The sequence below is a fragment of the Sceloporus undulatus genome, chromosome 5 (genome assembly GCF_019175285.1).
Source record: "Sceloporus undulatus isolate JIND9_A2432 ecotype Alabama chromosome 5, SceUnd_v1.1, whole genome shotgun sequence".
In the NCBI taxonomy this organism is placed as follows: Eukaryota; Metazoa; Chordata; class Lepidosauria; order Squamata; family Phrynosomatidae; genus Sceloporus; species Sceloporus undulatus.
In genome coordinates, this window is record NC_056526.1 from 182411791 (window position 1) to 182427849 (window position 16059).

General features: G+C 40.6%; 1 protein-coding gene across 2 annotated transcripts in view; it reads right to left on the bottom strand.

Annotated features, from left to right (window-relative positions):
* Positions 1-16059, bottom strand: part of FRAS1 (Fraser extracellular matrix complex subunit 1) — a 326081-nt gene that overhangs the window by 105328 nt on the left and 204694 nt on the right. For both annotated transcript variants that reach the window (XR_006104125.1, XM_042469094.1), the window contains exons 22-28: positions 10689-10835; positions 8616-8756; positions 7703-7846; positions 7304-7444; positions 6208-6478; positions 5623-5707; positions 3551-3877 (exon numbers count right to left, since the gene is read on the bottom strand). Coding sequence is in view for 1 of the 2 variants with exons in the window: in XM_042469094.1 (XP_042325028.1) it covers positions 3551-3877; positions 5623-5707; positions 6208-6478; positions 7304-7444; positions 7703-7846; positions 8616-8756; positions 10689-10835 (1256 nt within the window). In the remaining variant the exon portion in view is untranslated. The remainder of the gene's footprint in view (positions 1-3550; positions 3878-5622; positions 5708-6207; positions 6479-7303; positions 7445-7702; positions 7847-8615; positions 8757-10688; positions 10836-16059) is intronic.

Sequence of the window (16059 nt, forward strand, 5' to 3'; positions counted from 1 at the left end):
TTATCTCAGTTCTGTTAGCACTTTTCATTTATTGCTTTGATGCTAACATGTTCATACCATTTTAAAATGTGATTTTTTTAAAAAAAAAGTTTATTATTCTTTAAGCCATTTTTGCTGAAATTCTACAAACATCCTTTGAAATCAGGACACACTCCACTGAAATGGTTCAGTCATTCATTTTAATAAGCCTCATGTTCTCAGATTAGGAGTGCGGGTAAGAAAAAACCCTCCAGCGAGGGTTATACCAGGATCTGTAACAGCTTTTGGATAAGAACCAAGAAGAAGAAGAAGAAAGGAGGTGGCGGGGAGCGGAGAGAGAAAGAAATCTTCTTTTGTGTATGTCTAGACACCGCTTCTCCAGAAATAAACCTAGCATCTGGTTTGCCTCCCAAGGCTATTGTGGAAAGGTGATAATTAGACTATGGGTACTAGAAACTGGGTATCTGCCAGCTCTACCTCATAGTCAAACCTCCCAAGGGGGTTCTGCATCTCTCACACTGGCAGCTTTTCTTGCTCTCTTTCACAAACTGTTGCAAAGTGGCTTTGTAAAATAATGAGACAAGCGAGTGTAAAATTGGCTAATAAAGCAAACCATGTTCAGCAATTCACCTTCATCATTGTTTGGTACAAAATCTGCATGATCAACAGAAGGGGGTGGGATATAATATTTTCAGTGGCTCAGTAGAACCAAGGATCGTTACTTAGCTGTCTCACAAAGGACAGATATAAGATATATAGAGATCTATTTGTGGTAGTAATAGCTGTTGGTAACTGCCTTCAAGTCGATTTCAGCCTATGGCGATCCTATAAGTGAGGGATGTCTAAGTCACCATGTCCTCAACTGCCCTGCTCAGCTCTTGCAGATTCATGGTCATGGCTTCTCTCATTTAATCTAACCATCAGGTATATGTTGTTGATAATTACCTTCAAAGTGACCCATGGCAACCCTATATGTGAGATATCTGAAAGGCACCCTGACCTCAATCACTCTCCCCAGCTCCTACAGACTCATGGTAGTGGCTTTGCTTATTGAGACTATCCATTTGGAATGTGGTTTTCCTCTTTTCTTGCTGCCCTCTGCTTTACCAAGCATTATAGATTGTGAATGAATTCATTAATGAATAGAGGGACATGCCTAGAGAAGGTCCATAAGATAGGTACAAAAAATACTGGCCATATTGCCTAGGGATGATTGGTATTTGAGTACCAGGTATCTTGGAGAGCCCAGGTTGGGGAAGATGCACCAGAACTTGGCATGTTCCAATGGACTGAATGACATGCCAAGAAAAATCAAAAGGAACTCTGCATCGAACTCTGCACAGTCAAACTTAAAAAATTAACGTTCACAACCTTTTAATAAAAAGTTTAAAAGGATGGATTTATGGTTGTTAGCCTTGAAATATAAAGATAGAACTGCCATATTCATAGGCAGTGTAACACCAGTTTTCAAATGGCTTGAGAGCTTCCAGAGTTCACTCTGGCTAGGCTCCACCGGAAACAAGAGGGAACTCCTGATTTAAGACATGAGACTATTTCTGTTGCCAAGTGCACTGGGTACTGCTCTGTTGCAGCATGCCTAAATGAAATGAAAATCTATCTGTAGTATTGAATGCTCTACAAATATATGAGGAAACAAACTGAAAACAAGCCACACCTTTTCCACATGAAAAGGCCTCTCAACTGCAGGGACTGGCAGGCAATGAAAGCTAAGCCATATTGTTGTATTTGTTTCTGCAAACCACAAAAGCCAATATACAAGTTATTACAAACTAGTTCCAACTGTACACAGAATGACGAAGTGTGGGACGGGTCCCCACACAACCACAACCATTTTCTCACTTTTGCATGGCACTCTGTGCAATTGAAAGATCATAATACATACAAAATCCAAGAACAGAAGCTGCATCACATGTAAGTATAGCCATCTCTAAGCAAGGAAAGCCAAATGCTCAGCATCGTCCCATAAAGCATGGTGGCACTTTTCCCCACCTAAAGTGGGAAGTGTGTAATTACAGCCCAAAAGATACTTAATGGGCTCTCGTTTTCCTAATGTGTGCATGTACCTTCAAGTCATCTGTTGATTTATGGCAACTCCATGAGTTTCATAGGGTTTTGTTAGGCAAGGGATGCTTGGAGGTGGTTTGTCATGTTACTAGACTTTGGAATTCTCTCATGAGGTAGTTTCAATCTATATATTGGAATTCCTACTAAAGAGAATTCCCACAACCAATTCAATGTATTTTTTTAAAAAAAAAAAATCCTGGTACATGGGAGTTAAATAGTAACAGAATTAAATCAGAGCATTAAAACTAAGAAAAATGGAATTTAAAAATTTTTCACCACAGATGTTAACCATGCTCCATTTTGAGTTCTGACTAGAAATTAGAAGTCCTGAATTACTGAGTTACCTAGAACATATTATTTTGAGAGAAAGAGAGAAAAACATATTTATTTTCCTGAAATAACATAACAAATGGGAAGAATTTTATGCTACTGGAGGAAGTTTTCTAGCTACTTTTTGGTTACTTTTAAAGCCTTATTGAGGCATTTTCAGTGGAATATTTTAAGCTTTATGGTATGCTCTTATCAATCCCAAGGGTATTTTTCTCTTTAAAAAAAGTGACAAAGAACATAATGAGCAACTGAAATGATTCCCTGCGGTATATTAACAACAATGAATTACTTTTTAGGGCTTTGCAAAGTCCCTTTCAAAAGTTTTTTTTTTTACTTCTGCACATGACACATTTACCTTACACTAGTCTAGACAAACTGTCTGCAACAGTGAAAGTAATAATGAAAACACCTCAAAGGATAGTAGAATTAGTAGGGCTAAGCTACCGTAGCACTAGAGCCTCTGTGAGGCTCAGAAGAGTTTGAGACTCTTTCCATAGACATCCCATCCCTCCTTTCCTCCTGCACAAACAGGAGGAGAACTTAATCAGGATTCGTGCTTCACTTCAATAACTGCTGCCATACTGTGAATGTCTGAACCACGAATCATGTTTTAAAATTTGACTCAATTGATGAAGAAGCCATCAGTGAGTGCTGGCTCCCTGGTCTGTAAATCAAGAAATGGAGAAGCAAAAATAAACTGAGTAGAAGGCCTCCTCATCTGCAAAAAGAGGAGACCAAGAAGGAATGCATAAGCCCAAGGCTCTGGGTGGGCTTGTAGGACTGGATATGCTACAACTATTTTCCCCCATATGCCCATAGATTTATCTGGATGACATTTTTAATTCTCATGTTTTCCACCCTCAAAATACCCCCCCACCACAAATTTAGGGAATTGTCATTAACAAAGAAGTGAAGCCACTCTGTTAGAGACTCCCTCACAGCCCCATGTGTCAGAATAACTTGGTTCCTTTTAAATACAATTTCAGTTCTCAGAGTACTGTGAAGACAGGAATGTATGTGAGCCTGTTTAAAGGATACATTCCTGTGCATATTTCCCTGTATGTCACACTGAACTTAAGACAACTTATTTCTGAGAACCCCTACAGAGAACTACAAAGCATGTCTACAGTGTAGGTCCTTCTGAAGGGGCACTTACCTTTGGAGCAATTTTGATGTGGAAGAGCACATTCTGAAAGTGGTAACCATCACTGGCTTGTAGAAGCACCATATCTTCTAAGCTGTTAGATCCATCATGGATGTAATGCACTAGCCCCTCTGAAATATCATTGAGTTGGAAAGTATTTATCACTGATGGTGTGTCCTCAGGAAGTTTGGCTATTCGCCCATGATGTGGAGGATCTAAAATGGCCACTGTCACATCCTGAGGATTATCATTGTCTCGAATATCGAGCAAGAGGCTGGTTATGGCTCCAGCTTCACCTTTACTAAGAGAAAGGGCCTCGTTGCGCAGTACATAGGGGGGCTGAAATAAAAAGACAGCACTCAGTTCCTTGGTTATTGATAACAATGTGTATATTATCTGTTTCTACCTCAATATATAATGGTGACAAATTTGGGCTCCCATGAAAGGGGAGCAAAGTATTTATCTTGATACTGTATTTGACCACTACCAAGAGCATGAGGCATTTTTCAGCCTCATTGTCAGAATAACTTGGTCCCTTTTAAGTACTATAAACCATCACTCGGGTGAGAATTGAGGACACCATGGGTGTTAACATATCTTTGGCCAACTCTCCATAGACAAAGGAATGATCACTGTTCTCATAGCTTAATAATAATGCATGGCTGTGCATGCACGGATCATACAAACTGAGGACTTTATACTGTGCCAGATTATTAGTATATCTAAACTAGCATGGTACACCCTACTGATAGCAGCTTTTCCTCTCACCGGCTACCTGGACATTGAATTGAAATTGCCAGGGATTGAATTTGGCCCTTTTTGTAAAGGATGTCCTGCACTATTCATTTAAGAAACTTTCCCTCTGTGAAGGAGGAAGAGAAGGAATCTTTCCATTGTGTTTGACTCTATGGATTATATTGAAAGCCACCTGGCATTGCTATGTAAGGGAATTTTTTTCCAAAGGAACTAGGAAACACTGTTTTTTGTGAGATGCCATGCAATGGCTGATGTATCTGCCTCTTCAACTAGAAAGTGTATGTCAGCCGTTCAAGGTCTCACTTAAGAACTGGGAAGGCAATTCTCAGCATGCCTTATGCTAGAAATAACACATGGTGAAGGACACATGGGGAGGTTATTGATAATGACTAGGGAAGAACTACTGCACACATATCTTCCAAATGGAAAGAAAGCAGCTTAGTATAGAAGCATGAAATTGTAGCTGAAGGAAAGGAAAGCAGTGTTGAGGTCAGAAGGCACAGTATCACCAAAAATATTGGGAAGAGATGCAGAAGAAGAGAAAAGGAGCCCAGTAGAACAACAAAACTCAATTTCTTAAGCACCAGGAATTATTAGGGAATGGAGAAATAGGTAACCAGCTGCAGAGCTATAAAGTAAATAGTGACAAATAATGAATGATTTGTAAGTATCTCCTTTCCTTCAATAACTAAGACCGAAAAAGGCTACATTACAATTGTAATATGATGTAAGATAATTGGCCATTCACATCTGCAGCTTTGACTTTTGTGGATTTGATTATTTGTGAATTTGATTAATATGTTCTCTCTAGGAATCTCTAGGTCCTTCAGCGCAATTCTGCCAGAGGTTGACCATAGAGCCACACTGGAGATTACTAGAGAAAATACTTTTCCAGGCATGTGTAAGTCCTAAAGTGCAATTCTATCATCAGTTTCTGATATCTAGCATTCAGCATTGGTCCAGTTTTGTAGTCTGAACACATTCCTTGCTGGAAAGGGAAAACCAGATTTTTAAAAATTGGTGGGAGAGAGTAAATAACTAATTCCCCAGTGGCTTGTTAATAATCTGGGCCTGGTCCAAAAGAAATATTATCTATGAAAAATGGACAAGAACCAAAAAGAAAACTAATAGGAAAGAAGGCAAAGTATAATAAATGCCTAGGGGGGTTGGTGTAGGGTTAGGGTTACGTGAATTATGATGACAGATTCACAGCAAGAAGCCAAAACCAGCATGAAGCTAATCTATAAATCTTTTTATATCTTTTTCTGTTCAAACTTGTAAACTATAATCACATTGCAAAAAATAATCACTGCTCTCTTCCATGTTACCTGTTCTGATTGGGCTTGAACTGTGAATGTTTCTGGTTCAGAGAAGAACTGTTGATAGCTGATCTTTAAAGAAAAATGGCCATTCCTGTATAAAGCCATCCCACAAAAACAAAGTTATAGAAATAGAAATCACTTATAGGTAGGAATACAGATACATGTACTGATCTATCAAGTACAACAAGAACATGGAGAGAATACATTTTTCCAGAAACCTGCCAAACATATTTGATTAGAGACCATAGCAGGCCAAAAAAATCTTATCACAGACACAGACCACCTTCAAATGTGCACACATATTGATATTATAAGAGGTATGACACCATTTTCAAGCTTTGTCCCACCCCAAAATATGAGTCTTAAGGACCAGAAACCTGTAAATTTTTAATGCAAACAGAGGTTTTTAAAATGTTGAACTCTGACCTCTGTTAAAGGTACAAGAGCCCTGTCCTGTTTTTTCCACTCTGCAACCCTAAAAACAGGAAAGGAAGAGGAAGTTTAAATAACCCAGCTCAATCTGTGCTATTTGGAAGTCTCCTCTAACAGCATCACTCTATCCATGGCAAGACTAAAGAAACACTAAATTACCTGGCTTTCTTCTTATCATGAACAAAGAAAACTCTCTGCCTTTTCACATCCTCTCCAGTGAAATGATCACCCTGGTTCAGCACTGTCTCCTTCCCATCAGTGATTGTCACTAGCTTGCCATTGGCAGGAGGGCCTACCACATGAACTAACAGATCTTCATCATAGCCACCAAGGGCCTGCATCCCCAGAAAGGAGACATCAAGTGGTTTCACCCCACCAATTCCAATCCTGAGGGAGCTGTTTGTCTTGAGAATCAGAGAGCTCATGACAGCTAAAGGAATACAAAGAAAAACGGTATTTTAATACATAAGACATGGACCTCATCAATAGTTATTACAGTATAGGGCTTTTACAGTGCAACTAACCAATAGATTTCTCCCACAAATGGACCAGATATGCACTTGTTGCTGTGACCAATGCCACCCAACCTATAATTATATCCCAACCTACACTTGCTCTTCCATAATGCATCTAAGGGCAGTGCTATAGCCACGGTTAAACAAGCATATCTAAAATGAGAACAAGAAAAAGTACTGTCAAGATTAATTCTAAAAACAATTGGGAAGTTATAGTTCATAGAGGTGGGGAATGGGGCTCTCCAACAGAGTGTTTTCAACACCTTAACTATAATACCCATAGGGCTTTAAAGAGAAGCATGGAAACCTTTTTTGGGGGTACAACTCCCAGAATCCTCCCCCCATCAGTATGGCTGTTGATCATGTTGAGTAGATGATTCTGGGAACTGTATTCCATTCTAACCTGTGATGGCTAGATACACATAAGGTCAATAGCCTATAAAGAGGCCAAAGTTGCTGCTCACTATCTACACTGTATATTTATTTTGCTTCACCTGAAGCAATCCTGGGAACTGCCGTCTGTGAGAGAAACAGATAACTTTGTCAGAGGTTTTCTTCCCCAGCACATATAACCACACACAGAATTACAATTCCCAGGGAACAGCAATGATACCAAGAAGTGAGACTTTTAAACCAAGAGCTCTTGTGATCAGCATTCCTCACAAACTGTGAGGTATTTCATTACTCCTGTAGGTGAGACAGGGAGGCAACAAGTACAAAGCATTCTGAAAGATACTCACTTTTACATTCCCTGCTCTGTGGATTGCCATAGAAGCCACGGCTGCAAAGGGAAACACACTGAACTCCTTGAAGAAACATAGTGGTATCACAGATATGGCATTGACCTGATTGATCACATTCCAAGCATCCCTCTGGGCAAGCTAGCATGAAAAAGAAAATGGCATAGCCTTTTAAAGGAAGATCAAACACTATTAATGGCATCTTCTTCAAAAGCAAAATCAGTGTTGTGTTTTTTTTTAATGGTCAGTGATACACAAGTCCAAACAGATACTATGCCTTTAATGTATCATCTCGTTTCTCCCTAAGTTTCCCACCACAATGGAAAAAAGTCTTTCTGCCCTCCCCACACTTCTTTTGCTCAAGCTGTTGTCTGTGAAATTTTCTTGAACTTTATTCACCTGAGCACTTTTGTTCTCCATGGTCTGCATAATATCGTTTCCCACATGCCAAGACACATTGTGATCCCAAGAGGAAGAACGGGGCTTTGCAGTGGGTGCATTTGTTGGGAGCATGACACTGAAGACAATGGTCATCATCACATCCTAAAAAGCCACAGACACAAAACTTCAGAATGGATTCTTCCAGACATAAATGTACAACACAGTATCTCTCCCCATCTCCCTTCTCTGTCATACCTTGTCATTGCATCTAGATCCCGAGAAGCTCAGGGCACCATACACAGACTAGCTCATATGCTTATTACTTCAGCTGTTTTTGCAACCCTCAACACACCCACTTGCTGTTGCCAATACTCAACCCCATACAATCCCAATCACATGGCTTTTCATGACTAAGCCAATGCAGAAGGTCCAAGGTCAGGCCTAGCATGTTCTGTCACTCCCACAGGCTCACCTGCCTGGGACTGAAGCAAAATTGCCCCCAGGTTTGTCAGGTGGCAGAGAAGGATCTTGTTCCTTGGCTTCTGGGCAAGTTGAAACTATTTGGGGGACAGAGTTCAGCACCATGGATAGATCCTTGAAATCTGGACCAAACCAAGAGCAGATTCACTAACATGGAAGCCACCAGATGTGGGACCCAAAACACAATTAATCCAATGAAAAGTGAATAGATGTATATAATAGTACTTGTCAGTGGATGGATACACAAAAAACCAAAAACCATGTAGCATTCCACACTGAACCTATACACATGTCTTGAAAAATGATTTTTGGACTAGAACTCCCAATATCCGCTAGCCACCATGGCCACTGGGGTCATGCTGACTGAGGGAAGTTGTAGTTCTGTGGTCTTGTGGCCCCCAAAAGTAACTTTTCCAAGCTCTGCCCCATACATAAAGTCATGCAGACTTACTCTGGCACATTTCAGATCCACTATAAAAAGTTGGTGGACACCTTTCCAAGCAGGCACCATTGTGGAGAACGTATCCTTCCATGCACTGCAAGCAGTCATTACTCTGGGGGCCGCTGCAGACATTGCAGCTCCAGTCGCACTCTTGGGATAAAGAAAAACAAAACAAAATGTCGCCAGTGGAACCACTGTTTGTTTGCCTCACAGCCAACCATTATAACACACCACACAGCTATTGGCTGTGGAGCAACTGAAGGGCAGAGAAAGAACAGCAGAACAGATGTAAAAGAGGGAAGAAAAGGCCTAAGGAGATTGTCCTAGAATAACATGATTTTTTCCTCTGGGGTTTAACATTTCCCAATTATGTTAAACACAGGCATGGGTGGCTGCTCTTCAAAGGTCCAGCTGAGCAATCACAATTCAGTCCCCGCAGGTTCTTATGGCTGCATTTGGATGACACTGAACCTAAACACATGTTGCTCGCTGGTGTATTCCAGCACATGGTGAAACCATAAATCTCTTTATCTTCCACTCCTGGAGGCTTCTGGGATTTCCCACAAGCGATGCTAATTAAGCAGGCCGAATTGACGATGAAGGTGACATTGCCTCACAGTCAAAATGAATTTCAGAAGAGAACAGCGCAAAGTTAATAATGGGAAGGCAGAGACGTTCCTCATCTCACCCGCTGCTCTAGGCAGCCGGCAGAGACCTCCTGGGAGAGAGGCTCATAATAATTGCACAAGGTACAGGAAAGAACTGCGCAATTAGGAATACTGTTAAACGTTCATTTGGCACCAGGAAAGCACTTGATGCTGTACAACACTCAGAGGTGATATTGTGCCTGGCCAAAGGGGCCTATAATCTGCAAAGTGAGATGAAGAAGGGATGGAGGCATTGGATACGACAAAAAGCACTACACAGTGCTATCTCCAACTACCATTATTCCAAAATCTTCCTGAATACAGAGCAACATCTGACTCTGTGCCACTCTGAGCTCTTTGACAGAAGCTAGATATTTCACAAAACTACAGTTCCCAGAATTCCCTAGAATTGAGCAGGGCAGTTAAAGCTGTCTCAAACGGGATTATTTCTGCAGTATGCTTTGGACCATAGTTTTGGAATTAGGATAGGTAGATTTATATTAATCCGAAAATGTAGAGGTTGATGGATATATTTTTTTAAAGTGGGTGCAAGAGGAAATAGTTGCCATGCCTAATTCTCCTCTCTTTTCATTTCTAAAAGCTTTCAGTAAATTTGGATCTCTGCTTGTCTATATATTCTCAAAAATTGATGTAACAAGACGATAGGCCAACAGCTTCATATTAATCATGGGCTCCTGTTTCTGATTTTCAATTTGCTTCAACCTTGGACTTTCCTCTCAATGATCAGAAAAGAATACTAGCACAGCAATTGTCTTAAGATAGCTAATACAGTAGACGCTCAGAGGTACACAGATTGAAATCTCTGGTAAAGATGATATATTTGAAACATGTATTTGACACATTATCTTTGTATGAATCTGAAAAACGCACAACCAAAACACTATTCTCAAGGCCAGTTTTCCTTCACAGAGCATGCTGCATGGAAAAGGCAGGATTCACTAAAAGCACATGTCTTTAACACCAATCATCTTGAAATATGTATATTCCGCCCTGTAAGATATAATTCTTAAATTATATCTTGTAAGAGAAAATTCCACTTAATATACAAAATCTTATATAAACGTTGAAGAGGGTGTGGGGAGGATTTAGAAAGTTAAGTTCACTCATCATTCAGCTGAATTGCTAGCAGACACAAATTACAAATCTGGACCCTTGGAAGAGTGCGATGGTTCACTCGCTCAATCATTTGCCACGGAAAGGATTTGCAATAATCTTGTTTTTTACTGGAAGCTGAAGCCCATGACAGTAGATAACGGGGGAAAAATCTGAAGGAGGCAAAATAGGGCATGGAATGAAAGAGAGGGAAAAAGAAGACCACCAGAGAACACACCACTGTGGTTTAAACTACACTTTTAAGCCCAGCTAATCCTTGCTAATATGATCTAACATGAAAACATCTGTGTCTTTCTTTTACCTTTGCAGGTCTTGGTGGAGAAGTCAAGGTAGTACTGTGGCGCACAGCTATCATACTGGCATTCCCCAAAGAGCAAGACCTTTGAGGGGTCTCTGCAGGACGTACAACTGGTTGCTGAATCACAGCTCAGACACGCATCACTGCAAGCTGGAGAGGAAGATTTTTTTAAAAAAAAGACAAACTTGAGTTGTTCTTTGATTCTACAATGGAGACGATTCCACCATGTGGCCAACTGAAAGGACAGAAAATTGTCATATTTTTATCTCCAGACTGCTCCATCCACAATACACAATAGACAGTCAAGTAACAGTAACCTAATTTTTATCTATACTGTATGCAAATTACTGTTAAAATTTCAATATACATATAAATGTTGCATGTGTGGTATAGTATTTCCTGTGCTGCACTATGACTAGGAAGACCCCAGTTCAAACTCCTGTTCAGCCATGAAGCTCAGTGAGTGACTTGATTGGTGTCACTCTCAGAAAACAACATTTTCTGCACAGGAAACAATTTCTTCTGGACAAAAAATATTTTTTTCTGTACTGTTATGTTATTTTCTACACAAAAAATGCTGTAGTTTGCAAACAGCAAAGAATACAGAATTTTGCTGCTTAGAGACTGCATAGAAACTGCAGTTTACAGCAGAGGAAACACTATTTCCTGTGCTAAAACAAAACAAAACAAAAACAACCCATGTGTGAAATTTGTGCAGAAAAAGTCTCAAACTGTGGCAGCTGAGGCCCCGATACAGCGGGAAAAGGGCCGGTTACAGGCCACCCCAAACGGGTGGTCTGTAACCCGCCACGGTTTCAGGAATTTCATGCTATGGCACTCCAAAAACTGGGGTCTCTTTTGTACAAAGCTTTAAGTACACTGTGTACTGTACACAACTTTTTTCCACCAAAACCCACCCCAGAACCAATTCTCTATCTAAAAATTTCTTATATATCTAATTTTCTATGCTACAGCATCTGACTCATTTTGTGAGTTCCAGAGGGGTGTCACAAATGTTAATTAACATTTGCAACACATCTAAAAAGATGTGTGGATTACCAGTGCGAAGAAAATGCTAATAATTGGATGTGTGATGAGGTACATTTGCAAGCCTCAAAACGCAGCGGTTACACATTATTCAAAAATGACAAGAAAAAGCCAAAATAAACTGTACACTGTAAGCTAAGAAAGAGTTGCCTTTGTTCTGTATGGTTTACTTGCATTGCTTGATATAAGCATTTTTTAAAATGTAAATGGATTTTTTGTGAGATCTCATAACATTATATAATACATTTCTCAATCTACTCCACACTGGAATTATATATGTATCATATCAGATTAAACATTGTTTAATGCTTTTGAAGCCAATGGTCAGGTTTTCATTTTATTTCAGAACTGAACAACTGTGGCCCTTGGACTGTAACTCCCATAATACCACACCTCTGGCTATGCCAGATAGGGCAGATTGAAATTATAGACCATAAACACCCACAGGACCATAGTTGCACATTCCTGTTTCATTTGGACTTCTCCCTTTTCGTGGAGGGGGGGGAAACCAAGGTGGGCAACAACATTTTATCACATCTACAGCATAAACATTGTTTTTAAAGATAAAGCCCATAACACCTGCAACCACCCATTCTTCCAGTCTCTAAAGACATATTTGTATTTTCATGGCACAGAAAGTTTAGTAAAGTCTTCTCTGCCCTGGGCTCCTCCAGGTATTTTTGGTAACTTCTATCAACTGCAGCCAGTCTGGCCAATAGTGAAGGAAGGTGGGAGTTGTAATCAAAGGCCTACACCTATCTCTTAGTCTTAATTGAAACAGACCTACTGAATCAATTTAACTTACTAGATATAAAACTAACCAAGTTGCAATGCTGATGATTCCCAGTTCTATTACTCTTTTCCACCTAACTCTGAGGAAGATGTTACTGTGCTAAACCAGGGCCTGATAGCTGTAATGAATTGGACAAGGGTGAACAAACTGAAACTTAATCAGACAAGTCAGAGGTGCTCCTGGTCAGTCAAAAGACAGATGAGGGAATCAGGATTCAGCCTCTGTCATACAGAGCTATACTCCCCCTGAAAACACAGGTTCTTAATTTGTGGGTGGTCCAGGAGGTCCAGGTTTCAGCAGTGACCAGAAGAGCACCTTCACAGCTAGAGGTTGTTAACATTAATTATGATTGCTTTTAAAAGCTAGCTCCAGAAAACACAACTTGAAGATGGATTCTATTAAATAAATCCTGCTTAATACTGACCACAGGTTATCACCTCAGAAGATATGACAAACCACAGTTAAACAAAATGGAAAGCAAGAGCTGTACAGGAATGGGGGTGGGAAGAACCATGGTTTGTTCTGCTGATGTTCACCATGCTGAAACATAGTTTCCTGCAATACAGTGATGCTGTCCTACTCAAAAAGAAAATTCATATGAAACACCTGTCCCAATATATTATACAATGGGCCCTTGGCATCTGCTGGGGTTTGGTTCCAGGACACCCCATGCATACCAAAATCCATGGATGCTCAAGTTCCATTAAATACAACAGCATAGTAAAATTGTGTCCCTTATATTAAATGGCAAAATCAAGGTTTGCTTTTCAGAATATATATATATCCAAAAAAGTGCTGACTGTAGAGTATTATATAATAATTGTATTATTGTTTAGACCCAGCCTCTCTGTCAAAAGGCACTTAATGCAACAAGCAACAGTAAAGTTTAAAGGAAAATAAATACAATGAAAGCCTGAAACATTTTAACTCTGCTCAACACCTGTTAAGGTGGACAAGGTAGTAAAAATACTGTCATCCATTTGACTTTCAACTAATGCAGTCTGGTATTTAAGCACTGTCTATCTATCAACAGGCAACCATAAATTTCATGCAGGCTGGCAAAAGAAGACAAGCTAGCAGAGATGGGCTGAAGCAATTTGTCCCCATTCTGCAACCAACACAGAAACCAAGCAGGATGACAGGAGGAAGCCACTTTGTTCACATCCAGCCCAGAAATGCAGCTCCTCTGGCAATCCCAGTGGGCTACTAAAAGGTATGGCAAGCTGGTCACTCTAATGGGCTTATTTAAAGGGCTGCAGGAAATGGAGAGTCAGAAATCATGCCCAAATCAGTAAAGGGGAATGCAGACTTCCAGGGTTGGGAGATGTTCTGGATTTGAAATGTCACATATCGAGGAACGGAGCACTCTCACTTCTCAGCTAAATTTACTGTGTTTTTAAAGTATGTGTTAAAAGCAATTTCTCTGCAAAGAAAATGTTTTTAACACAGCATGGATTCCTTTTTAAAAAGCCTTCTGAGACATTTTGATTATTTCCTCTCTACCCTGAAAATCATTCCCTCCCATCAGTAGCCATTTCAGAGCTATTTCCCTGGATCGCAAGAGAAGTTACTTTTCTATCGCTAATGGAGCTGAAATGTTATTACCTGTCTTTTATTGACCTTTGTCCCTGGTCCCCACATGGCCAAGTAGGAGAGTGACCTCTACCTGAATTGAGAGCCCACCAGAACAACTGAACTACAACAGAAACAAGAACTGATACAAAATATAGATCTATGACTAACATCATTTTTCTTCCCCTGTATGACTTTTAACATCTTTTGCTTGATGAAGAGAATCCAGTGAAGTTTCAAAGGCTTAGATGATATATTTTCTGCATTTTGATTGCTCAATACAAGTATCACTCTTTTGTGGATTTTGTATATAGTTTCTCTTGCTTCCCTATCTCATCTCCTGTATATACTCATGCATAAATCCAGAAATTTTGGTCAAAAGATCAACCTTAAAAAACCTGGGTCGACTTATCACAGGTCAATGTAAGCACTGTACCTAAGGAACTATCTCCTTCTCTGAAAAGAGTAGCAAAAGGCAAGACCTTAGTCCATCCCAGGAGAACCTAAAAGAAGCACTGCCCCCTCTAGTCTCCCCGCCGTGGCACTGAATGCCTGGGAAAGAAAATGGCAGCAGCTCTTTGGTGCTTCCCCTCAAAGAAGCACAGACCCTCCCAGACGGGCTGTTTGCAGCACGTCCATGACATGCTAGGGTTGTCTTGGGGCGGCGCGTGCACACACCCCACAACCCTAGCACATCATCAGCACACCGCAGTTGCACAACACCATACAAATGGTGCACACAATGATTATGTCACAGCTGTGCCACCTAAAAACGGCGCTGCGCAGCTGCGATGTAACAGAGCTGTCTCTGGCGCTTTGTGGCAGCTCCTTCTTTACTTTTTACAGCTCCTTCTTTGCTGCGCAGCGCCGTATGTAGGCAGCGGCGCTCCTGTGCAGCAAAGAGAGGCGCCGAGGAGGCGCCTCTTTTTGACGGTCTGTACCCCGCCACAGAGAGAGCAGAGGGGGTTGGTGCTTCTTTTAGGTTCTTCCAAGATTGACTAAGATCTCCCCTTTTGCCACTCTACTCAGAGAAGGGAATTCCAGCAATGTTATTCCCATGCTGAGGAACTGGACTTTGAGGGATTTGAATAAGAAATTTGTGTATGTTTGTCAGCTTTTCTGGATTAAATTCAGACAAAGTTACCACATTCCCACAGCTCCTTTTCAGCCTTTTTGACATGTGTGCATTTTCTTAGCACTGCCCAGTCTTGGTTGCCCACACCAGCACATTGCACAGCCACCATTTGTGTTATGCAGCCTCCATTTGTGTTATTTCCCCCTTCTCCATCCAGCCTTTAGGGTGCATACTAACAGTTATCCCTGACCAAATTTTGTAAGTTCTTTGTCATCATTTGTTCCATCCTTTACATCCTTTGTTATATACCCCTTAAGTCTGATTTATCCAAGAGTCATATCAAAATCCATAATTTTGCCCCAAAAAACTGCCCTTGATTTATACGTGAGGTCGACTCATACACAAGTCATTATACAGCAATTCGCTCACACCTACATGGACCATATGGCCATCACAGGAACTGGCTCCACACATTATGTACTACAACTGTATCTAAGAGATGGCATCAGACCTGTGTAAGCCACTCCACCGAGTCTCCCTGCCAATCTTCCTTTTCTTTCTCCTGTCATTGTGCCATTCACCCTTTTCAGAGGTGTCCCAAGACATATACCTGCCTGAGGCAGAGTAGAAAACAGTACCCACCACCCATCCACCTGGGTCAAAGGATATAATAACCAAAGCCAATTAAATTATTGTGGCTCATGGACCATAAAACTCCACAAATGCTTCTCACACATCCCTAGCCCTGGTTGGGGGGGGGGGGACAGCAAAAGGGATAATGAATAATTAAACTGTTTAATTAAAAATCAATAATTTTTATGATGGATCTGTGATTGTAATAAAGTTGGTTAATTGATAATCAACATTGGGACATGCAGAACCTCCTG